The sequence below is a fragment of the Engraulis encrasicolus genome, chromosome 13 (genome assembly GCF_034702125.1).
Source record: "Engraulis encrasicolus isolate BLACKSEA-1 chromosome 13, IST_EnEncr_1.0, whole genome shotgun sequence".
Taxonomy (NCBI): domain Eukaryota; kingdom Metazoa; phylum Chordata; class Actinopteri; order Clupeiformes; family Engraulidae; genus Engraulis; species Engraulis encrasicolus.
This window is the reverse complement of record NC_085869.1, coordinates 38,954,037-38,979,605: the sequence shown is the minus strand read 5'-3', so window position 1 is coordinate 38,979,605 and position 25,569 is coordinate 38,954,037. Positions and strand designations below refer to the sequence as shown.

The following is a 25,569-nucleotide window of genomic DNA, read 5'->3' as shown; positions in this document are numbered from 1 at the left end:
TAGGAGGAATGCAAAAAAGAGGAGCAAAGAATTTGGCAAAGTTTTGCTCTGTTTCAGCTATTATTGGTAGTATGCAGATATGGAGACATAGATGTTTTGTTTATCCATGAATTTTGAGAGCTATACAAAAAGAGGACTGGGACTATATGTAAAAGTGTGTAGCCCTTAAGATCTATCAACTTCCAAAATATTTGGATCTTGTACCCTGTTGCTTGTCTCTTGGATCCAAATAAAAGTAATCAAATGTTTGTGTGTAGATCCTGTGTGAGGCGAGTGAGTCTCGGTTGACCATCGTCCACCTGGTGAAGTCGGTCAGCACCTTACGCACGGACACCATCCTGCAGCTAGTCAAGGAGGTGGTCAAGAAACCACACCAGATCAAAGGAGACCAGGTACACACACACACACACACACACACACACACACACACACACACACACACACACACACACACACACACACACACACACACACACACACACACACACACACACACACACACACACACACACACGCACTCTCATTCTCACTCTCTCTTTCCCACTCACACAAACACTTATATTCATGCATGCAAACACATTCACACACACATTTTGAGAGTGTGAAAGCATGGCCATCACTAGGGTTGTGGGTGTGCTCTGACTGTCACGTGGTGCCCTACCTGACTCTTTGGTGCAGCGGTCAGAGGTTTGAATGGGGCAACTCTACTCCCCTTAGAACAGTGTTTCTCAAACCTTTTCAGACCGAGGACCACTTTGTCCCCCCCAAAATGTTCAGGGACCACCTGTCAACTGAATTGACATTTGAGGGGTGGTAATTGGACACTGCTAATTTCGATGCAGATCACTCAATTTTTATTCACATTTACAAGCCTGTCTTCTTGAGGTTAAAATAAGACTTCAGCTATGTTTAGCTTTGTAATTATGTTACAAAATATAGCCTATTGCTAGCTTGTCTCGGAAAAGTAGAAATCCCCTCGCGGACCACCTGAATTCTGTCGCGGACCACAAGTGGTCCCCAGACCACACTTTGAGAATCACTGCCTTAGCATGTGCTGTTCAGAGTCATTTGTATAATGTCCACTATAACTGGGTTATTCTGGATTTCCCTGATTAACTCCACACATCCACACACACAAACACACACTTGGTAGTCTGGATGGCAGTGATTCAACACCATCCTCACATGCTCTCTTGGTGTGTGTGTGTGTGTGTGTGTGTGTGTGTGTGTGTGTGTGTGTGTGTGTGTGTGTGTGTGTGTGTGTGTGTGTGTGTGTGTGTGTGTGTGTGTGTGTGTGTGTGTGTGTGTGTGTGTGTGTGTGTGTGTGTGTGTGTGTGTGTGTGTGTGTGTGTGTGTGTGTGTGTGTTGCAGAAGTCAAGTCTGGTGGATGTGCCCATGCTGCAGTTCAGCTATGCCTTCATCCAGAGGTGAGTTGGAGCATGATGGCTGCATGTTATTAGTGTATGTGTGAGGTGTTCTAGGTGTGTGTGTGATTGTGTTCTAGCTATGTGTGTGTGGCGGGATACCAGCCTTGTGTGTGTGACTGAGTTCTAGCTGTATGTGTGACTGTGTTCGAGCTGTGTGTTTTAATGATTAATGGTACACTACACAGTAGTAGCAAGATGTTACATGCATAGGTTATTTTTAAAGGTGCACTTTTTAGTTGTTCATTTCCAGAATCCATGCTGCCCATCCACAAATGTTACCTTTTTAACAAACACCTACCACCACCATCAAATTCTTAGTATTCAATATGAATGGGAACATTTCACTTTTCATACATGGTCTCCATGGTCCACCATTTTGCATTTCCAGAAGTAGACATTTGTAGCTGCAAAACTTACTGTACTTAGGTCATTCTGGTAAGTTCTATTTTATTACTTAGTAAATATTCATAAAAAGACCAAATTTGGCAATAGGCAGCACACTTCAACAAGAAGCATAGCTGCAATACCTGGCCACAATCTTACACAGTGCACCTTTTAAATGGACTATTGGCATAGAAGTAGCAGGATGCCAATGTGCCATTGTAAACAACTCCTATATGCATAGCATAATGCCAAGTAGCCATTGTAAACAACTCCTATAGGCAAAGCAGTAGCAGGATATCAATATGCCATTTATAATATCATTGTACTATAATATAAGTATTGCAGTATCAGGTTGCCAAGTTACCATTGTAAACAACTCTGTTGTCCTCCCGCAGCCTGCCAGCCCAGTGTCTCCATGACAACATGGTGCCCCTACTCATGCTACTGAAGGAGTCCGCCCAGCTCAACCTGGCCCCGCCCGGACACTTCCTCTTACTGGGGTGAGTTACATACGAATCCCGCCTCTGATCAAATGCCATCTCCTTAACCATTAGGCCATGGCTGTTCTTGCTGTTCTTGTGCTAAAGTGTTTTCTGAATCCCCCCTCTCTCTCCTTTCTGGGCAGTATTCTGAATGACTTTGTGAATCGTCTGCCCAACATTGACAACAAGAGAGACACCAGGGAACTGCAGGTGAGGCCTCTGCCTACAATGCATCTGTTTACCACCAAAGACTGTTTAAAGCTATAAGCTGCTACGCAAAGTTATCTCCCCACCGACTCACTCGTGTGATTTACACTTGTGGCATCCTGCCTCTGTAAAGATACCTCAGCCTTCCTGATGAATACAAATGAAATGTAAATCATCTTCATAAGACATGCGAGGTGAAAAATAACGAGAGTTATGTACATAACCACGGTTCTATGAGTTTCGGATGACTGCCAGAGCTTGACAGTCACTCTGAGTCTATGCGAGAAGTCCACATCGTTTGACCCCGGTGACGTGGTCATGGGGTGACGTCACCCAGGTCACAAGTGAAGTTGTTGTTATTAAGACTCGACCTGCACGTTCCGTGTGATGATATCCATATGCTGTAAGCGCATAAACGATATGGAGTTTTTTAAGTAATAATCAATAGAACAACATAAAAGTTAACTAAACCTTTGTCAATGAAGACCAGTCACCGTCCTCCTCCTCCTCCTTATCCTTGCCCGTGTCTTGTTGCCGTGGCTGCGACCTTTCCAGGAAGTGACTCAGCGTATCCTGGAGGCGGTGGGGGGCGTGGCCGGATCCTCCCTGGAGCAGACCAGCTGGCTGAGCCGCAACCTGGAAGTGAAAGCCCAGCCACAGGTCTGCCTGCAGCCAGAAGAGGACGATCAGGAGGACCATGACCTCTATGGTAAACACACACACACACACACACACACACACACACACACACACACACACACACACACACACACACACACACACACACACACACACACACACACACACACACACACACACACACACACACACACACACACACACACACACACACACACACAGGTCTGTCTGCAACCCAAAGAGGACGAGTAAGAGGATCATGACCTCTATGGTAAACACACACACACACACGCACACGCACACGCACACAGATTGATCTATGTAGCATATCACATGCGAGGTGTAATGGGCAAGTGGGAAGGAGTTGAAGTGGGGTGCATTGCAAACATTTTTAGAGGAGTGGAACAGTGCATCTAGTTCAAGGGTGTGCCACCGGCGATGCAGTATGCTGACCCTTGCAACATGCATGAATGAAGATCAGCAACTGCAGGAAGTGCACGGTCCATCTGCAATTGCTTTAATCCCACGAGTGATACCATGTGATGCATCACGTCTTTGTCAAATTTGTTCAACACAATTTCTAACCATCAGGCAACATTCCAGAATCCCAGAATCCATTGCTGACAATCTTCAGGCTGCACTGACGCAATGCCGGTGTGTGTGAAAATGTATGGGTGTTAGTGCGTGTGTATGCAAATGTTTGAGCATGAAAAGGCAAGGGGGAAAATGGAGAAAATCTGTGGCTTTGTCCATGAACGTCACAATCATAAGTAAAAAGCGAACATGACAAATACTATGACTAAACTCTCTCCTGAAGCCTGCCTCAACAGTTCTTAAAACTTTCTTCATGTCATCCAACAAGTGTCCATCTGTGTCGCACCATTAGTCTTGATGGAGAAGAGGAAAAAAACGATCTGTTTTCTGCTAATCTGCCTGGAGACTGCGCCTTGGTATGGTCCAAGTAGAGTAATTTTTGCAGCTAAAAATTGCTATTTTTTTTTATTCAAAATGGCGTACCATGGAGAAGATCCCCCTTTTCATGTATGAAAAGTGCAATTTTTCCAGTCATAATAAATACTTAGAATTAGATGGTGGTGGTAAGTATTCATGAAAAAGGTAATATTATTGAATGGGCAGCATGAATTCTGGAAATAAACAACTAAAAATCTCACCCAGTATCCCTTTAAGATTACGGTAACATGAAAAGTTGTTGTCGCTCATCTCATCTCATCCCTCATCTCATTTCTTCTCTCCTTGTATCTCCTCGTTCCTCTCTTCTTTTCCCCTGTCTGTCCATCCCTCCAGACTCGGCTGGTCAGGGCAGCACAATGGTCTCCTCCTCAGCACCCTCAGTCTACAGTGTACAGGCCTTAGCCCTGCTAGCAGAGGTACAGTAAAGAAAAGAAAGCTGTGTGTGTGTGTGTGTGTGTGTGTGTGTGTGTGTGTGTGTGTGTGTGTGTGTGTGTGTGTGTGTGTGTGTGTGTGTGTGTGTGTGTGTGTGTGTGTGTGTCTGTGTGTGTGTGTGTGTGTCTGTGTGTCTGTGTGTGTGTGTGTGTGTCTGTGTGTGTGTGTCTGTGTGTGTGCGTGCGTGCGTGTTCTCTTCAGCTGCATCAGTCTTGCGCGTGTGTGTGTGTGTGTGTGTGTGTGTGTGTGTGTGTGTGTGTGTGTGTGTGTGTGTGTGTGTGTGTGTGCGTGTGCGTGTGTGAGCGCGCGTGCGTGTTGTCACATGCTGGAGAGCATATCCGTCTCCCTGGATGAATGTATTTGTTCATGTATTCAGGCTTTTCACCAGCATGTGATGTGACACTGTATCAATACTGAGGTCTTATGACCATACGCTTTCGTTGTGTGTGTGTGCAACTGTGCATGTCACTATATCAATACTGAAGGTGCGTGTGTGCGTGTGTGTGCGTGTGCGTGTGCGTGTGCGTGTGTGTGTGTGTGTGTGTGTGTGTGTAGGTGCTGGCTCCTCTGTTGGACATGGTGTTTCGTAGTGATGAGAAGGAGAAGGCTGTACCCCTCATATCACGCCTGATGTACTACGTCTTCCCCTACCTGAAGAACCACAGGTACTGTAACCATGACTACTGCATACTGTATCAGGTATCCATGACTACCACAGGTACTGTAACCATGACTACTGCATACTGTATCAGGTATCCATGACTACCACAGGTACTGTAACCATGACTACTGCATACTGTATCAGGTATCCATGACTACCACAGGTACTGTAACCATGACTACTGCATACTGTATCAGGTATCCATGACTACCACAGGTACTGTAACCATGACTACTGCATACTGTATCAGGTGTCCATGACTACCACAGGTACTGTAACCATGACGACTGCATACTGTTTCAGGTGTCCATGACTACCACTGGCACTGTAGTAGTGTGGGGCAGTGGTAGCTCAGGTTATAGAGGAGCCGTTCGGCAACCCAAAGGTTGCAGGTTTGAGCCCCGCTCGGTCTGACTCCATCGTTGTGTCCTTGAGCAAGATACTTAAACCCCAAGTTGCTCCTGGTGGCAGGGTGGTACCCTGCGTGGCAGCCACGGCCACCTGTGTGTGAATGTGAGTGTGAATGGACGAATGTGAGGCATGCAATGTAAAGCGCTTTGAGTGCTCGAAGGAGTGGAAAGGCGCTATGTAGTGTAAATGCAGTCCATCCATTTACTGTACTGTAACCATGACTACCACATACTGTATCAGGTAACCCTGACTACCACAGAAAGGGGACTGTAACCATGACTACCACCTACTGTATCAGGTAACCATGACTACTGCAGATACTGTACTATAACCATGTCTACCGCATATTGTGCCAGGTAGTCAGAGTAACAGAGTGCCAGGTACTCTCCCAGGGAGCGTTTGGGAGCCCTAGCGCTGAGGAGGATACAGCTTAGAGGGGGGATGTTCAATTGCCATCGGGGGGCATACATACATTTATTTCATTTTTAATATTATGGGGGGTGTTGGGAGACTCATGATGAGGACAATGGGGCGTTTGCTCAAAAAAGGTTGAGAACCATTTATCTAGTGCCTACAATAGTCTAAGTTTGAGTTTATTGGTGGGTGCCTAGGCTGAGTGGCTATGCATATAATAATCTCTCTCTCTCTCTCTCTCTCTCTCTCTCTCTCTCTCTCTCTCTCTCTCTCTCTCTCCCCCCCTCTTTCTCTCTCTCCATAGTGCCTACAATAGTCCTAGTTTCCTGGCGGGTGCCCAGCTGTTGGCTAGCCTGAGTGGCTATGCGTACACCAAGAGGGCCTGGAAGAAGGAGGTGCTGGAGCTCTACATGGACCCCCTGTTCTTCCACATGGACCAGAGCGCCGCCACACAGTGGGTACCGCCCACACACACCTCATACGCACTCTCATTGGTCCATATGTGCAGTCTTTACCCAGTCACCTTGCCATTCATGCTGTCATTGTACATGGACCCCCTCTTCTTCCTCATGCTGCGTGTGCTTACCCTGTCTGACCTAACTCTGAGTTTGACCTTGACCTACTGACCTTTTGACCTTTGTGTGTTGGTAGCTGGAGGTCCATCATTGACCACCTGCTCACCCACGAGAAGACCATGTTCAAGGACCTGATGAGTACGTATAAACCAGCTGTGCGTGTGTGTACACGTGTGTGTGTGTGTGTGTGTGTGTGTGTGTGTGTGTGTGTGTGTGTGTGTGTGTGTGTGTGTGTGTGTGTGTGTGTGTGTGTGTGTGTGTGTGTGTGTGTGTGTGTGTGTGTGTGTGTGTGTGTGTGTGTGTTTGTGCATGTGTGTTTCTGGAGAAGACCATGTTCAAGGAGCTGAAGGGTACATACTGTAAACTGGGGTCATACTTTGCAAAAAATGTAATAGTTTAATAAATAAATTCATATACACAATCATGTGAATAAATTATGTATATGATAACTACATTCATTTACATGTGTGCATCTTTTGTGTTGATCATTGTGTGCGTGTGCGTGTGCGTGTGCGTGTGCGTGTGCGTGTGCGTGTGTGTGTGTGTGTGTGTGCGTGTGCGTGTGCGTGTGTGTGTGTGTGTGTGTGTGTGTCTTTCTGTCATAGGCATGCAGAGTAGCTCCCTGAAGCTGTTTTCCAGTGCGGACCAGAAGCCCATGCTGCTGAAAAGACAAGCCTTCGCCATGCTCAGCGGAGAACTGGACCAATACCACCTATACCTGCCACTTATACAGGGTACGCGTGAGTGTGTGTATGTGTGTGTGTGTGTGTGTGTGTGTGTGTGTGTGTGTGTCTGTGTCTGTGTGTGTGTGTGTGTGTGAGAGAGAGTTCACGATCCTGAGTTGAGACCTGGACCTATAGCACCTATACCTGCTTGTGTGTGTGTGTGTGTGTGTGTTGTGTGTGTGTGCGTGCGTGCGTCTGTGTGTGTGTTTGTGTGTAACAGTGTCTCCTCTCTCATTTGACTGAGAGCCCGCATAGGGGCCAGACTGTAGCTGTGTGTGTGTGTGTGTGTGTGCGTGTGCGTGTGCGTGTGCGTGTGCGTGTGCGTGTGCGTGTGCGTGTGCGTGTGCGCGTGTGTGTGTGTGTGTGTGTGTGTGTGTGTGTGTGTGCGCGTGCGTGTGTGTGCGCGCGTGCGTGCGTGTAATGGTCTCTCTCCTCTCTCCTCTCTCTAACAGAGCGTTTGACTGAGAGCTTGCGTACGGGCCAGACTGCGTCTTTGGTGGCCCAGATGTTCCTGATGTTCCGTGTGGTTCTCCTGCGCATCTCACCACAACACCTCACCTCCCTCTGGCCCATCATGGTCACAGAACTGGTCAGAACCTCATGTCATCACTTCCTGTTACATGTGTCCCTTCCTGTTTGACCATACCTCACTTCCTGTTCAACCACACCACACTTGCTGTTTGACATTAATAACCTAGATCAGTGGTGCTCAAACTGTGGTACGCGTACCACTGGTGGTATTTGAGATATCTCTGGTGGTACTTGGAAGAATTAATTTTTTGTGCATTGATTCGAAGGCTGATCAAGTTGTTGCTGTTGAAAATGTCTCTTTGGTCTTACATTTTGTAATATTGAACTATATGAATCTAAAAACATAAGGCAAGAAATTTAAAAACAAACTTGCACTGAATGTGACCGTAGCTGTTGATGCCGTTATGAACCTCTCCTGTATTGACTGGCAAAAGTGAATATGGAAGGACTTTGCTGCGATATTCTATTTTATTGATTTATTTATTTGTACATGGGGAATGCCTCTTGAGATGCAACATCTCATTTTCATTTTCAGTGTTGGTTGTCAAGGTGGTACTCGGAGAGCTCAATATTTTCTCGGGTGGTACTTCAAACAAAAAGTTTGAGAACCACTGACTTAGAATGTTAGAATGTTGAACTAAAGAGAAACCCACTCCCCTTTTAGACCATTAGATGGCCAAGGACTACAGTTTCTGCAAGAACTAGAGAGAACCTATTTTCATTTCATAGGAATATTAGACTAGACAGAACCTGGAGGATTGAAAGTGGGAAAGTACATTGTTCGACCAATGCAATCACACGATTGAGAACCTTGCTTCATTAGAATAGTATGATGGTGGCACAGTGGACAGTATTTCTCTGATCTTTTAAACTGTTACACTGCTGAGAACCTCAATCTGTCTTATGACGTTTAGATCTCAAATTGTTGACTGTGTGTATAATCAATAAAACTGTGCAAAAAGGCACTGTCATACCCAGAGTCTGTCTCTCTCTCTCTCTCTCTCTCTCTCTCTCTCTCTCTCTCTCTCTCTCTCTCTCTCTCTCTCTCGTGTGCGTGTGTGTTCGGTTTGTGAAAACACTACTGAAGATAGCACCTAGCCTAGAGGCGCCCCTAGAGGCCGCAAATTGCTGTAGGGGTTTCGCTAGCCAGGCTAGATAGCGCCAGTATTGAGGTGATTCATGTTGTGCATGTACTTGTCTAATTTCCTGTCTATCTTCGTGTGTTTCTTTAGATTCGCATATTTGTGCGTCTGGAGAAGGCCCTGACAGAGGACAAGGAGGCTGCAAAGTGAGTCTGGAATTACATGCATCACTGTCCACATTACCCAGAATCCTCTGCATGTCGTGTTCCACAGACTACACCAGCCAGAGTGCTTTATGTCTCATCTTTTAATACCTACTAAACATTTAGGAAAATAATCCTGCAATGGTTCCGCTGCATTTCTCTCCCTTTCTCTCCCTGCTTCTCACCCTCCCATCTCTCGGTTTCTCTCTCTCTCTCCTTTGTTTTTATCTCTGCCCCTTCTCTCCCTTCATCTCTGCGTTGCTTTCTATCTCTGCCCTCGCCCTCTTCCCCCCCTCTCTCTCTTTCTCTTCCCCCCTCTCTCTTTATCTTTCTCGTCCCCCTCACCTTCTCTCTCTCCCTCTCCTTTGTTTTATCTCCTCCTCCTCCCTCCATTCTTCATCACTGCCTCTCCCTATCCCCCCCCTCTTCTCCCCCTCCATCAGGCCTAAGCAGAGGGCTGTTCAGGAGAGGCCGAGTGTGCTGTCCTTCCCGGCTGCTGAGTTGGACATGTATCTGTCGGCCTGCAAGTTCCTGGACATGGCCATCTCCTTTCCCCCCGAGCGCATGCCGCTCTTCCAGATGTGAGCACGCACACACACACACACACACACACACACACACACACACACACACACACACACACACACACACACACACACACACACACACACACACACACACACACACACACACACACACACGCGCCCACCCAGCCATCTCCTTGCCCCCCGAAAGCATGCCACTGTGGTCCAGATGTGAATACAGAAACATGCAAAAACACACACACACACACACACACACACACATTATATTCAACCATGCACAGCTGTGATGTCTACATTGTGTATGACTGTAGTGTGTGTCTGTGTCTGTTTGTGTGTGCGCGTGCGTGCGCGTGTGCGTGTGCGTGTGCGTGTGCGTGTGTGTGTCTGTGTCTGTTTGTGTGTGCGCGTGCGTGCGCGTAGGTATCGGTGGGCGTTTGTGCCTGAGGTGGACGTGGAGAGCTACAGTGGGATGGACCCCTCTCTACTGGACGGAGACCAGGAGTGCACACCACACATCAGCAGAATACTGCTCGCCATGCAGAGACGATACAAGGTACACACACACACACACACACACACACACACACACACACACACACACACACACACACACACACCACACATCAGCAGAATACTGCTCGCCATGCAGAGACGATACAAGGTACACACACACACACACACACACACACACACCACACATCAGCAGAATACTGCTCGCCATGCAGAGACAATACAAGGTACACACACACACACACACACTCTCTCTGTCGCTGTCTGTTTCTTGTCCTTCTCGCTCTCTCTCTCTCTCTCTCTCTCTCTCTCTCCTGTGGTGAGTCCAGTCCTGTAGAGTTTCCCCTGCTAACGCTGTGCTCCCTCTCTTCCCCTCCTCTTTCACGGAATCGAGTACCTCTCTGTCTCTTCCCCATCACCTCTCTAACTCTCTCTCTCTCTCTGTATCTCTCTCTCTCTGTATCTCTCTCTCTCTCTCTCTGTATCTCTCTCTATATCTGTCTCTCTCTCTGTATCTCTCTGTATCTCTCTGTATCTCTCTGTATCTCTCTGTATCTCTCTCTCTCTCTCCCTCCTCAGGGTGTGAACGGTGTGAGTGGTGAGTCCAGTACGGAGCCTCTGGAGTTTCCCCTGTTGACGCTGCGCTCCCTCTCCTCCATCACCGAGCTCCACCCCTTCCTGATGACGCTCAGCTGCTCCTTCAGGCCACGCCCCCCTGGTGGCGACGACCCCTGGCCCGCCGCAGACTATCCGGCCCGCAGCCCCGAGACGGCCCTCTCCCGCCTGGAACACATCACTCAGGACGAGTTCCTTAGCAACATGGAGTCATAGAAAACAACCAGGAAGGAGTTGCCTAGCAACATGGAGGCAAAGAGGTGAAGGAGGAATAGAGGAAAGAAGGGATGGAGTGATGGAGGGTGATGGACAAAGAGATGGAGAAATGCAGATATGGACAGAGGGAATGAAGTCGACACACATGGAGGAGAAGAGGAGAGTGGTAGGGAAAAGGGAGATGTACATTAGGAGGAGGGAGGAGATGAGAAGAGAGACAGAGGAGGCTCGTGCAGGAGGAATCAACACCACAGTGGAGGAGCAGGACAGCTCCTCCTGGCAAATATTAACCAGCGAAAACTGACTCATTACCGACTTTCTGTGTGCTGTTGCATCTTAATGGTCAAGATTGACTCCTCAAACACACTTGGCTGGTGGGACCATCTCAACATCGTAATCATGAGGGGAAGGTGAAAAGAGACTTGCCTGTGACATCTCATGAGACCTGCTGTGAAACCACCTACGCAGGCCAGGGCTCTATGCGTTCATTTGGAGTTGATTGTACTTGAATGCAGGCTGACAAACAGGCAGACAGACTGGCAGACAAGCTTGCAGGAGTTGTTCATTGGAGCCTATTTCAGTTCATGGAGGAAAACCTGTCCTGTTCACAGACACACAGACAGGCAGGCAGTGACGCGAAAGGTGGTAATAGTCACCCTTTTTGATGCTATCGTCAGAGTTATAATCTGCAGACAGCAAATGAATAGCAGCTTGCCCGAGATTCTCTGTGATGTACAGTAGCTGAGTTGAGAAGACATGCAGATGTTCAACTTGGTGAACACACTGATATGCAATGCCAGCAGTAGACCAATATATACAGGACCAATACATACTCGATAAAAAGCAATATCAATAGACCAATACCTACAATACTTATACTATGTAATGAAATGCAATACCTGTACAAATCAATCCATTAGTCCATTAATCTAATAAGGTCATTGACTACACTATAATGAAATGCAATTATACATATACAGGTAGTATCAATAGGTCCAATACCTACTAGACCGATATTAGCACCAGGCTGCAGGTTTTGCTTCATCACTCTGTAGACTTTAGGACTGCTGAAAACCACACACGTCTCCAGTTGCTCCCATCCTCTGTGTGTATGAACTGAAACCTCCTTTCAATATGAACATCTACAGGACTCTGCCTTCCTGCCTGTCTGCCTCCTCTTCTTTGAGATGGTGTGTTTGTTTACTTGATCTGGACTCTCTGCCTACCTGTCTGTCTGTCTCCCTGCTTTGAGGTTGTTTGCCTATCGGTCGAGTAGTTTGTTTGTTCTGGGACTACCTGACTGTCCACTTTCACTCTCTGCCTGTCTGTCTGTCTGTCCGCCTGCTTTTGGACTCTGGTTGTCCACCCTCCCCTGATATTTGGTGACTGACATGCAGCTTCCTCTGTTTGCTGAGTGCTGGGAATGTCATGTTTTTTTTATATATTTCATTGCCGTGAACACCAGACAATAATCCTGAATGTAAGACCATGATTTTATTGTACAGTAAACCCATGCTGTGGCCTGATCTGGTGCTTTCTCTGCCTCTGTCCCCTCCTGCCTCTCTCTTTTTTGCATCTCTGTATCACTCTCTCATGCCATCTCTCTCTCCATTTCCCTCTCTCTTTCTCTCTCTATGGATCTATTACTTTCTACCGGCTCACATCGGAAGTCTGTCCCTTCTCCTCCTTCTCTCTCTCTCTCTCTCTCTGGATGTATTTGTCCTGCAACCTGTTCACAGCTGAGGTCTGTCCCCCGCTCACATTTCTTTTCCTCTCTCTCTCTCTCTCTCTCTCTCTCTCTCTGTCTGTCTGTCTGTCTGTCTGTCTGTCTGTCTGTCTGTCTCTCTCTCTCTCTCTCTCTCTCTCTCTCTCTCTCTCTGGGTGTCTTGTCTTGTGGCTGCACCTGCTTACAGCTGACATGTTTACGGGCTAATCTCTGGAAGTAGCTCAGGGCCATGTGAAGATGTGGTGGTATGTCAAATCTCTTATGGCGGTGAATAATATAACTACTGACTACTGGCACACTGGATTGAATATGGACTTTACTGGACAGCCCTGTGCACTTTGAAGGACAGAAGTGGACACTTCACAGGGCTGCAGGGAGTAGCCTACTTGAAAGGTTGAAACCACTTAAGTTACGATCAACTGGCATGCTCTACGTCTATGATTAATGCTTTTATTAGAATGAGGGTAAGAAGCCCAATGTAAGTGTTAAGATTACAAAAAAAGAAACACACTCCTTCTCTTTTTGGTCTCCATGACATGTTTTGGACCAGTTCTGTGTGTGTGTTTGTAGACAAGGTCCAATTCATCTTGAACTCCAGAAAGGGAGTACGTGTGTGGTTTTTAAACTGCTTCAGCCCATTGTATGACTGCTTGCCTCCCTACAAAGGCAAAGTGCAGTAACTAATCCAATATTGAAACAGAGAAAAGCCTTCAAAGTATTGGTATTGGATATCGCAGTTACTGCAAATTTGACATGGCAATATCTCTTAAATGATACACAGTTGGAACATAAGGATTTGTCCCAAGATAAAGGATGGGTTACGAAGACCATTTTCAGTCTTAACTTAATTTTGACAGAATATGTAGTTACTGCACTTTGCCTTTGTAGAGCTGTATTCTCCCCTGCTGTGAGCTTGCATTGGCCTTAATGAAAAGGCCAGCTAGGAAAGAGGATAGCACAAGACTGACGTACACTTTTAATGCTCCTGTTTCAGGACAGATACCGTGTGTGCTCTGTACACTGGATGTTCATGCTTAAACGAAGGGAAGTGTGTGTGTGTGTGTGTGTGTGTGTGTGTGTGTGTGTGTGTGTGTGTGTGTGTGTGTGTGTGTGTGTGTGTGTGTGTGTGTGTGTGTGTGTTCAGGATGTGTCCTACTGTGGGTATGGGTCCTGCTTTGCACCAGTGTTTGGCTAAATTATTAAAGAAATAATGTGTCTGTAATTTCATTGTTAAATAAATCATTGTGAAGCTTGGGCCATTCTACTGTCTCAACTCTGTTTTAAAATCCTCACACTCCTACACTATTGCATGGCCTCTTCAGCTCCTTAGGTCCATCTCATTCTCTAGCCTCTCATCCTGCCTTGTGCTAGTGGCCTCATGCTTTGCTGACGCCCCAACTCCGTACAAAAAACAAGAGTTTATCTGCGGTCAGCCTGCCTAGTCACAACTTTTGGGGGACTTTTCCCCATTTAACATCCTGACTGCAGAATTCACATTTTAAACTATTCCAATAATTTGTTTGTTTATTCTTACATATATTGGACTTCCAGCTCCAAAAAAACATGAATTAAGTGTCTCACAAAATTAGAATATTGTGATGAAATCACCATTTTCTTCAGATAAAAAAGGAAGAAATTTGGGTCACATTAAATCATTTAGAAAGTACAGAATTTCGACTAACATGTAAATGTTTAATATTTGGTTAGAAATGTCTTTGTATTAATCACTTTTAGTAAAAAAGCCACACTCTCGGGTGAAATTCTTGTAGTTTAAATTTAATAGTTTAAACGTTTCGGACTAAACCTTCTTCAGCATCTTTACAGAGGATGTAGGCAGGGTGTTCGCCACGTAAGCCGTGCGGAACAAAATATACACGTCATGTGAATCGTAAAGAAAATAACAATAATCAAATTTTAAAAAACAAACGATGTGTGACACAAAAATACAAAATTAAATTGCATGCAACTATCATTACATCCGAATTGACTCAAATAAAGCCCCCCCCCTCCGCTCTTCTGTGTAGATTGACCAGTTGCCTTAATCAGTGCCATGATGCGGTTAGTCAATGGCTGGGTTATGGAAGCCCAGATATCCTTGATGCCTTGCCGTCAGCTGTTTTTGTTTGTAGATCTGGTGACCCACACTTCACTCTTCAATATACCCCATAGATTACCATTATCATGGTGCTTTGGTGTTATGGACATTCTAACTCACCAGAAATAAAACCCCTTTGAAAATGAATGGGATGTTGTGTCTGGTGAGTTAGAATGCTCATACTGTAACACCAAAGCCCCAAAACGTGTTATGGTAATCTATGGGGTATAATCAAGAGGGAAGTTCTGAAGACAAAAGAGGATCCAACACAGCACAAGCCAGATGTGGTCGTGAGAGTATACGGTAGGCCTGCATGTATTTATGTCTGTGACTGTGTGTGTTCATATCTGTCCCACTGTACAAGTCTCATTCTGCTGAAAACACACATTTCCAATCACTAATATCAAACCTATTTATTTGGATTAAGAAATGCATGAGTAAAATAGGCACACAGGTCAACAAATGCATCCTGTTAAAACAGATACAAACCAAGGATACTTCAGTCAAATTCATTGGTAAAATGTACAGAAACAATATGTACAGTACAATAATGTACAGTAAATAACCAAAGCTGCATGCAGGCCGAGTCAAGATAAAAAAAAGATACATTTGCGTAGTAGCTCAAGTGGGAAATCTTCATTAAGTCATTACGTGCCAAGGACGAATTGCCATGTCTTCATCAGAGTCAGGGATGTCACGTGCCATGCTGAAAACAGCAGACATGAATAAGATTGGACATTATTGAGGTGTATGAATGATACTTTTTACATTGGCTTGTTTTATATGAAAACAATACTAAACTTGGCATTTTATTCTATCAAGATGCACCTCATCAACACTACAGACATATACAGTTAAGAGACATTGAAATAGACAATGCACATTCAAATGCAGAAAGCTGTGCATCTTATAAGTCAACATATCAAACAAGTCAACAGGCTGATAGCACCAACCTGCTTCATCTGACTGCTATAGCACTTGGACGAGATGAACACTGTCGTTCAGTGTTGCCAGATGCCCTCTTCCTCTTTCGAGTCTGCTGCTCCTCTTCCTCCTCCTGGGCAGCTCTCCAGGCTGCCTCTTCATCTCTTAGAAACTGACGAAGCTTCTCAAATTCCTCCGTGATCTCTTCCTCTGTGTCCAACACCTGTCCATTACACGCATTGTGAGATTACTTTGAAGTAAAACTAATACGTTTGTTTTCTAATGTCTGGAAGCATATCTCTTTACCTCAAGGTGGTCTGCTGACCTATCAAAGACCACTTTAAACCTTCTATGAAAGTTCATCTCTTCCTGGAGCATTTTTAACAGGGTCTTCTTTTCTCCCTGGAAAAGAAATACATAATTGCTGGATGATTCATGCATTGACACTAAGACCACAAATGTGCAGACATTTATCAATGTCATGTTGAACCTGATCGTCTGAGGTGTACAGTACATGTAAGCATATTTTTTCCCCTGTGTCTCTAATTCTGCAACTGATATTTGTTATTGTTGTTTAGAATATATACAGCAGTTTTCTCACTAACTAATAACTAATATTAGCTGTAGTCTATGTGGCATCTGCAGATCGTTTTGTTTGGGCCAAAAGAATTTTCGTTGGTAGAGTATATGGGATGCTGGCTCAAAACCTGTTTCCATTCCATGCCAAATGTTGACAATGTTCATTGCTAGAAAGTGTCAATATTGGTTACTCTTCAGTTCAGAATGTAATTGTTCTACGGTACATTTTGTTCCAAGAAAAATAATCACAAATTAATCATTACTATACTGTATGGCCCATTACAGTCATATTACTCACATGAAGCCAGACAATATTCTGAAATGTACTGTACATTTGGGCAGTTTGATACTGGTCTTTATTGCATAGTATATGACAGACACTGAATGGATGTTCATGTTGTCAATACAATTAACATAGGCTATCTATGTCTTGCATATAGCAGCAGCACGCCTCTTACCTTCAGGATCTTTGCTCTCTCTATATCCTTCTGTATGGCTCTCATTCGCTCTAAAATCAGTGGGGTCTTCCCACTCAACTCGGCCTTCATATCATCACTCTTCCACAGCGTTCTCTTTCTCAATGCTGCCAAGCGTTTCTCCTCTGCCCCATACAACATCTCCTGTAACATTTATATGGAGGACAGCTGTAAGCAAAAACATAACTAACTACAGCATGGGTGAGTCACACCATCATCAATTGATTGTGAATCTTTGCTGCCTGTAACTCCTCCTCTATTATTATTATTATTTGACAAGCAACCTGTTTGACTTTCTCACTCAACTTGAACTTCATATCATAACTCTTCTACAGCTTTCCCTCTCTCAATGCAGCCACACGGTCCTCCTCTTTCTCATCCAACATTGATCTCAAATACTGGATTGAACACAGCAAATAAGCAATTATCAATGGAAAGCAGTCATGATGCTTAATTATGGAAGTCTGAGAAATTCTATAGAAAATCAAGTCGTGAGTGGTCTACATGATAAAATGGTGACAGTGAATTAAATTGTAAGTGCAAGACTGTAATGTTGTGTTCAAAGTGTGTGCAATGCTAAGGTCTTCCTTCTATTTAATTTGAAAACTTTTCATAAATGATCCGAAGCTTTCTATTAAATTTAATAAACACAACAGTGATGACTTATGCGCATCACAACTCAAATTATATACACAGTAAATACTGACGTGTTTATTCAACACTTGAGAGTACATTTTTGACATTTAACGTGTTAATTCTACACTCTAAGTGTTGGAGTGACACTGCAGAATGTGCTGTATACGTGAACCAACTGAGGAGGTGGAATGTTTCATCACAAATGTAAAAATATATTTTACTATTTTACTGCTACTAATATGAAGCTCTGCATAAACCTTACCATGTACTGTAATGCATCATCCCAGTCATGGAAAAGAGAGAAAACAGAAGACAGCTGGTCAGATACACACACACAGTACACCTCATGTCAGCTGTGTGGTGAACAACATTGTTAACCAGGAAATAGACTTAAAGTGAATGTCTGTCATGTACAGTAGTAGATCTCATAAATGATTTTGTTTAAAAATGTATTTTACTGCTACTGACATGAAGCTTTGCATAAACCTTACCGTGCGCTGTAATGCATCACCCCAGTCATGGAAAAGAAAGAACACAGAAGACAGCTGGTCAGATACACACACAGTACACCTCATGTCAGCTGTGTGGTGAACAACATTATTAACCAGAAAATAGACTTGAAGTGAATATCTGACATGTAGTAACAGGTATCTGATCACAGAAAGACTCCCCCTCTCTAATTTAGGAGCAACACTTCTGCTATTGGGTCGCAGTCAGGTGATGCAACTACTGTATGGATTAAATTATTATATTGTTTACGTATACTGTACTGTATATACAGTCATATAGACATCCATTCCATGGAAATGAAACATGTTGTTCAATTAATGTACCATGTGGATCACAACTCCTACACAGTATCTACACAGTAAATACTGCAGCAACACTTGAGGGAAAGTGTTAATTCTACACTCTAAGTGTTGGAGTGACTGAGGAGGTGGCATGTTACATCATTCACAAATGCAAAAATGTATTTTTATAGCAGCACTTCTGCTATTGGGTCACTTGTGTTTTTAGAAGCAGTCAGGTGGTGCAACCACAGCTAATGCAACTACTGTATGGATTAAATTATTATATTGTTCAAATAAAATATTCATACTAGATGTGCAGATAATGTTGAGTTGTGATGCACATAGTACTATACATGAATGGCACAATGTGCATCAAAACTCAAAATGATCTACAGAGTAAATATCACAGTATTTATTCAACACTTAAGAGTCACATTTTGACACTGAAAGTGTTCTACTCTCTAAATGTTGGATGTATACACTGAATGTGCTGCACAAGTAGCCTATTAAACCAACTGAGGAGGTGACATGTTACATCATTCACAAATGTAAAAATGTATTTTACTCTTTTACTGCTACTGACATGAAGCTTTGCATAAACCTTACCAGGTGCTGTAATTCATCATCCCAGTCATGGAAAAGGAAGAACACAGAAGACTGGTTAGACACATCTCATCTCATGTCAGCTGTGTGGTGAACAACATAGTCAATCAGGAAATAGAGTTAAAGTGAATGTATGTTATGTACAGTTTAAGATATCATAAATTATTTTGTTTCTAAAGAAAAATCTTTTACTGCTACTGACATGAATCTTTGCATAAACCTTACCTTCAGCTGTAATGCATCATCCCAGTCATGGAAAAGAGAGAACACAGAAGACAGCTGGTCAGATACACACACACTACACCTCATACCAGCTGTGTGGTGAACAACATAGTCAATCAGGAAATAGAGTTAAAGTGAATATCTGTTATGTACAGTTTAAGATATCATAAATTATTTTGTTTTTCAAGAAAAATCTTTTACTGCTACTAATATGAAGCTCTGCATAAACCTTACCATGTACTGTAATGCATCATCCCAGTCATGGAAAAGAGAGAACACAGAAGACAGCTGGTCAGATACACACACACTACACCTCATACCAGCTGTGTGGTGAACAACATTATTAACCAGAAAATAGACTTTAAGTGAATATCTGACATGTAGTAACAGGTATCTGATCACAGAAAGACTCCCCCTCTCTAATTTAGGAGCAACACTTCTGCTATTGGGTCACTTATGTGTTTAGAAGCAGTCAGGTAATGCAACTGCAGCTAATGTCACTACTGTATGGATTAAATTATTATATTGTTTACGTATACTGTACTGTATATACAGTCATATAGACATCCATTCCATGGAAATGAAACATGTTGTTCAATTAATGTACCATGTGGATCACAACTCCTACACAGTAAATACTGCAGCAACACTTGAGGGTCACTTTTTGACACTGAAAGTGTTTGTTCTACACTAAGTGTTGGATTCACACTGCAGAATGTGCTGTGTATGTAAACCAACTGAGGAGGTGGCATGTTTCATCACAAATGTAAAAATGTATTTTACTCTTTTACTGCTACTAATATGAAGCTCTGCATAAACCTTACCATGTACTGTAATGCATCACCCCAGTCATGGAAAAGAAAGAACACAGAAGACAGCTGGTTAGAAACACACACACTACACCTCATGTTAGCTGTGTGGTCAAAACAAATGTTAAACAGGTCAGCAGGTCAGGTACATTATTTCAGTCTAAAACATTGTTAGCTTTTGTATATCACAACCCAAACATATCTAGTAAATACTGCGATGTTCAACACTTGAGTGTCACTTTTTGACTCTTAAAGTGTTAATTATACACTCTAAGTGTTGGATTCACACTGCAGAATGTGCTGTATACGTGAACCAACTGAGGAGGTGGAATGTTTCATCACAAATGTAAAAATATATTTTACTATTTTACTGCTACTAATATGAAGCTCTGCATAAACCTTACCATGTACTGTAATGCATCATCCCAGTCATGGAAAAGAAAGAACACAGAAGACAGCTGGTTAGAAACACACACACTACACCTCATGTTAGCTGTGTGGTGAACAACATAGTCAACCAGGAAATAGACTTGAAGTGAATATATGACAAGTAGTAACAGGTATCTGATCGCAGAAAGACTCCCCCTCTCTAATTTAGGAGCAACACTTCTGCTATTGGGTCGCAGTCAGGTGATGCAACTGCAGGTGATGCAACTACTGTATGGATTAAATTATTATATTGTTTACGTATACTGTACTGTATATACAGTCATATAGACATCCATTCCATGGAAATGAAACATGTTGTTCAATTAATGTACCATGTGGATCACAACTCCTACACAGTATCTACACAGTAAATACTGCAGCAACACTTGAGGGAAAGTGTTAATTCCACACTCTAAGTGTTGGAGTGACTGAGGAGGTGGCATGTTACATCATTCACAAATGCAAAAATGTATTTTTATAGCAGCACTTCTGCTATTGGGTGACTTGTGTTTTTAGAAGCAGTCAGGTGGTGCAACCACAGCTAATGTTGTAATTTTATGGATTCAATTATTTTATTGTTTATATAAAATATTCATATAGATGTGCAGATCATTTTGAGTTGTGGTGTACATAGGCCTACATGAATGGCACAATGTGCATCAAAACTCAAAATGATCTACAGAGTAAATATCACAGTCTTTATTCAACACTTAAGAGTCACATTTTGACACTGAAAGTGTTCTACTCTCTAAATGTTGGGTGCACTGTACACTGCAGAATGTGCTGTGTATGTAAACCAACTGAGGAGGTGGCATGTTTCATCACAAATGTAAAAATGTATTTTACTCTTTTACTGCTACTGACATGAATCCTTGCATAAACCTTACCCTTATCTGTAATGCATCATCCCAGTCATGGAAAAGAAAGAAGACAGAAGACAGCTGGTCAGATACACACACACTACACCTCATGTTAGCTGTGTGGTGAACAATATTGTCAATCAGGAAATAGAGTTAAAGTGAATGTCTGTCATGTACAGTTTAAGATATCATAAATTATTTTGATTTTAAAGAAAAATGTTGTACTGCTACTGACATGAAGCTTTGCATAAACCTTACCTTCCGCTGTAATGCATCACCCCAGTCATGGAAAAGAGAGAACACAGAAGACAGCTGGTTAGATACACACACACTACACCTCATGTCAGCTGTGTTATAAAAAAAAATGTTTAACAGGTCAGCTGGTCAGGTACATTATTTTAGTTTAAAACATCTTTAGCTTTTGTATATCACAACCCAAACATATCTACATAGGCTACTAAATACTGCAGTGTTCAACACTTGAGAGTGACTTTTTGACACTGAAAGTGTTGGTCCTACACTCTTAGTGTTGGGGTGACACTGCGGAATGTGCTGTATACGTAAACCAACTGAGGAGGTGGCATGTAACATCACAAATGTAAAAATGTATTTTACTCTTTTACTGCTACTGACATAAAGCTCTGCATAAACCTTACCCAATCATGTAATGCCTCATCCCTGTTCTGGAAAAGAGAGAAGACAGAAGACAGCTGGTCAGATACACACACACTACACCTCATGTTAGCTGTGTGGTGAACAACATTGTTAACCAGGAAATAGACTTAAAGTGAATGTCTGTCATGTACAGTAGTAGATCTCATGAATTATTATTACTTTTTTTAAAGTTCTGGAAAAGAAAGAAGACAGAAGACAGCTGGTCAGATACACACACAGTACACCTCATGTCAGCTGTGTGGTGAACAACATTGTTAACCAGAAAATAGACTTGAAGGGCGGAATTCTCCCGTCTCCACTTAAGTCGGTTTTACGCATGCACTTTTTACGCGGTCTTATCTTGCGTGTATTCTCCCCTCTGGAATGTCACCACACCCCTCGCGTTTAACTCTGAAAAACAGTGCGTAGCCCAACATGAGCGTGATATATGCTAAATGGGGGATGAGTCTTCATCAAGTTCATCAGTTGTGGCTACCAAGACACCATGGAGTCATGGATTTTCAGATCAACCATGAAAACCTCGGCAGTCCATTGAGATCCAACACTGAACTTTAACTTTGAATTTAAAACCACGTGCCAAAAGTCATCTTGCAAAAGCGTTTCAAAATCTAACCTCCGCTCCTTTTCACAAACACAAGGCAAGTATTGGAGGTGAGATATTGGGATGGAAACGCGATGTGTCCCTTTGGCGGGAACTCAGCTGAGCGTTTTGGTGCGCAACAGGTTGATTGAAATAATAAACATGATTAAACGTTTTGTTAAAAATTGAGTTTGGCGTGTTGCCTGGACAATTCCGGAAATCAAAAAGTGATTTAAAATGTTGATCATTCCCACAGTTAAACAAACACATAGTAGGCCTATTTGCTGACTTTTAAAAGTGTTCTCCGCTTCTCTGTACAGCAACGTGACATTAAAATAATTGGAAATATGTGGATCTCAGCTGTCCGTCAGCATATTAAACTTAGGCTACATGCATGCTGAAGAATGAACAAGGAAATCGATCGTCATGAAAAAACGGAGACTTTATATTCTGTCGCAGACATGGGAATTAATTGGACATGGGCATGCAATGCCAAGCCAGGATTTAAACGCGCAGCTGATGGGGTGTAATAGAGACTAGAAGCGAAATGCCAAAGACATGCTCTGATATGTAGGCCTACCTTTTATCGTTTAGCTGTAATGACATTCAGGAAATATTTTCTGCCTTACAAAAACAGATAGGACAACCTGTAGCCTACCTCAGTATGTGGTGGTTTTGTATGTCGGGCATCAGTTCAGAAATGTTAATAGGTTACATGCACATATGCACGAGTTCCAATAAATCACAAAAGTGGAGGAGTTGAAATAAAAACCCTTTACTTAACGTCGTGGCTACAACATAGTATTAGTGAAGGTTGTTTTTGAATAGGCATACTTTGGGAGGCTGTAAGGACGACTGGAACAGCGGTCTTTAGTCTGACGTGCCTTGTCAATTTAGCCTACTTGTGCATGGTGCAACCTGCAACGAGGTGTTTTTGGTTTTGGTTACCGTCCGTGGAGACAACATGATGATCCTCATACTGATTAATTAATTAATGGATTTTGTTTGGAAGTTCACCGATATGAGAACATGGTCTTGGCAGCTGGTCATATTTTGTCACAATTAATGTAGGATGTTTATGTTGAACTGTGAATGAATTTCGATTTGGACTCACGCTGACGGTAAGGAACATCAACAAAGCATAGCCTACCGTGTAACATGTTCAAAATGCGAGCCAAGCGTGCATCAAATGCAATATTACATTTTACCTCATAGTGGCGCTTGACCTTACTACAGCCCTTTGATGCGCGTAAAGGCAAACGCGCGTAAGTGCACGGGAGAATACGCTTAGGATTCATTTACATGCGAAACTCCCTGATTTTGGCCTGGCCCCACCCAAAGTGCGCAACTGAAGAAATCGCGCGTAAGCCCCGCTTACTCACTGGCTTGAGTAAGCTCGGAGGCGCTGTTACGCGCTTTTTTTGACTTAAGCGGGTGGGAGAATTCCGCCCGAAGTGAATATCTGACATGTAGTAACAGGTATCTGATCACAGAAAGACTCCCCCTCTCTAAGTTAGGAGCAGCACTTCTGCTATTGGGTCATTGGCGCTTTTAGAAGCAGACAGGTGATGCAACCACAATGCCACTATGGTATGGTTTAAATTATTGTATTGTTTATATAAAATTCATATAGACATTCATTCTATGCACATGAAACATGGTGTACAATAAAATTGATGTACTATGTGCATCACCACTCAAACACGCAAGTCCACTTTTGACACTTGAAGTGTTGGTTCTACTCTCTAAGAATTTGATTTAGACTGCAAGATCACCCGGTCTAAAGAGCCATGTCTCTGTAATCACAACCATGTACAATCCTAATACTGATGTATCAGACATGGCTGTCTGTCATGTAGAAGCAGGAGCCTAATCACAGGCAGACTCTGTCTGTCTATGTAGTAGTCATGCATCTGCAGTATCAAACATGACCAGTCCTAAAAGGGATGGATCATGAATGTCTGTCATGTAGAGGCAGAAATCTCATCACGTTAAGATTATATCCTTACAAAATATGTAACAACAACATACGATAAAACAGGATATTTAAAAGTTGTGGGATTTTCAAAAAACAACATGCAAGTTCCCATCTGAAATGTCTTAAATTTTAGGTACTACTGAAAACTTACCAAAGAGAAATCAGAGTTATCTGGAGATGGACCGGAGTTACGGATGCCTCTGGAGTTGTGTTTGTTTTCTACGTCTGGGTTTCGCACCTCATCTTGCCCATGCAGTCTATGAAAGTTGTCTGCAAGAATCCGTGAAAGCATCAGTGAGTCACTATGTTCAGTCTTATAAAGCAGCATGCAGTCATCTCTGTACCTGTAGACTTAGTGCTTGAAACAGTATGCATGAGTAATATGTAAACACTAAATACAGCTTTATATAGTGATTGGCATATCATCACAATGGGGCCATTATCTGCATTTTGACACGCACATCATTATTACTATTATTATTATGGACACTGAAGTAATGCAAGATTTGCAGAGGAGGGTTCCAAACAACATGCAGTTCAAACTTACTCAGGTCATTTTCCATGTCCAGTGCCGTCTGGTTAAGATTCATGTCCCTCAGGATATCCAGTACGACCTTCCCACGGTCAGCTATGGTGTAGACCTGGGGAGTAATTCCAAGAACCTGGCTAAGTAGTGAGCTGGCTTAGTTTAACCTTCAGGTAGAGGTAAATCACCTATACGGTACGGTCAGTGGTGTAGTCTACTTTTTTATGGTGGGTATACTGTATATTTGAGCATTTTTTGAAGTGGGTATACTGTATATATCTGTGCTATTCAAAACAATGGATCAATCAATTTTAAGTGGGTATACTGAAATCCCTGAAATTTAGAAGTGGGTATACTCCGTGTTCTACGTAGACTACACCACTGGGTACGGTAATAGGAGAGCCTAGGCTTCTCATGTTCTTAACTAAATTATACGTGGGCTATCTATTAGCAGATTTACCACTTCCTTTGTGTATAGCAGGGCTGTAGTACTCGAGTCTGGAGTCGGCCCGTTTTTTTGTGGACTTGGACTTGTCTCGGACTCGGTATTGTTTGGACTCTGGTCTTGCCAAATTAGGCTTTTGGACTCACCCGGGTCGGTCATTATTTTCTTTAGAACACAGGCCATC

At 43.2% G+C, this 25,569-nt stretch overlaps 1 protein-coding gene and 1 long non-coding RNA gene across 3 annotated transcripts in view; one reads left to right on the top strand and one right to left on the bottom strand.

Moving 5' to 3' along the window:
- dop1b (DOP1 leucine zipper like protein B) overlaps positions 1–14,012 on the top strand; it is a 55,325-nt gene extending 41,313 nt beyond the window's left edge. For both annotated transcript variants that reach the window (XM_063213882.1, XM_063213881.1), the window contains exons 30-44: positions 258–392; positions 1,372–1,427; positions 2,207–2,311; positions 2,437–2,503; positions 3,056–3,209; positions 4,445–4,527; positions 5,099–5,208; positions 6,334–6,483; positions 6,681–6,742; positions 7,210–7,338; positions 7,782–7,918; positions 9,093–9,148; positions 9,589–9,726; positions 10,111–10,243; positions 10,780–14,012. In XM_063213882.1, the coding sequence (XP_063069952.1) occupies positions 258–392; positions 1,372–1,427; positions 2,207–2,311; positions 2,437–2,503; positions 3,056–3,209; positions 4,445–4,527; positions 5,099–5,208; positions 6,334–6,483; positions 6,681–6,742; positions 7,210–7,338; positions 7,782–7,918; positions 9,093–9,148; positions 9,589–9,726; positions 10,111–10,243; positions 10,780–11,031 (1,767 nt within the window). In that variant the 3' untranslated portion in view covers positions 11,032–14,012. The remainder of the gene's footprint in view (positions 1–257; positions 393–1,371; positions 1,428–2,206; positions 2,312–2,436; positions 2,504–3,055; positions 3,210–4,444; positions 4,528–5,098; positions 5,209–6,333; positions 6,484–6,680; positions 6,743–7,209; positions 7,339–7,781; positions 7,919–9,092; positions 9,149–9,588; positions 9,727–10,110; positions 10,244–10,779) is intronic.
- A 505-nt stretch (positions 14,013–14,517) lies between these two features.
- LOC134461753 (uncharacterized) lies at positions 14,518–16,616 on the bottom strand. The gene is made up of 3 exons (XR_010037392.1): positions 16,083–16,616; positions 15,806–15,999; positions 14,518–15,558 (listed from the first exon to the last, which is right to left on the bottom strand). It is a non-coding gene; the product is annotated as an uncharacterized LOC134461753 (long non-coding RNA).
- Between the last annotated feature and the right edge of the window lie 8,953 nt (positions 16,617–25,569).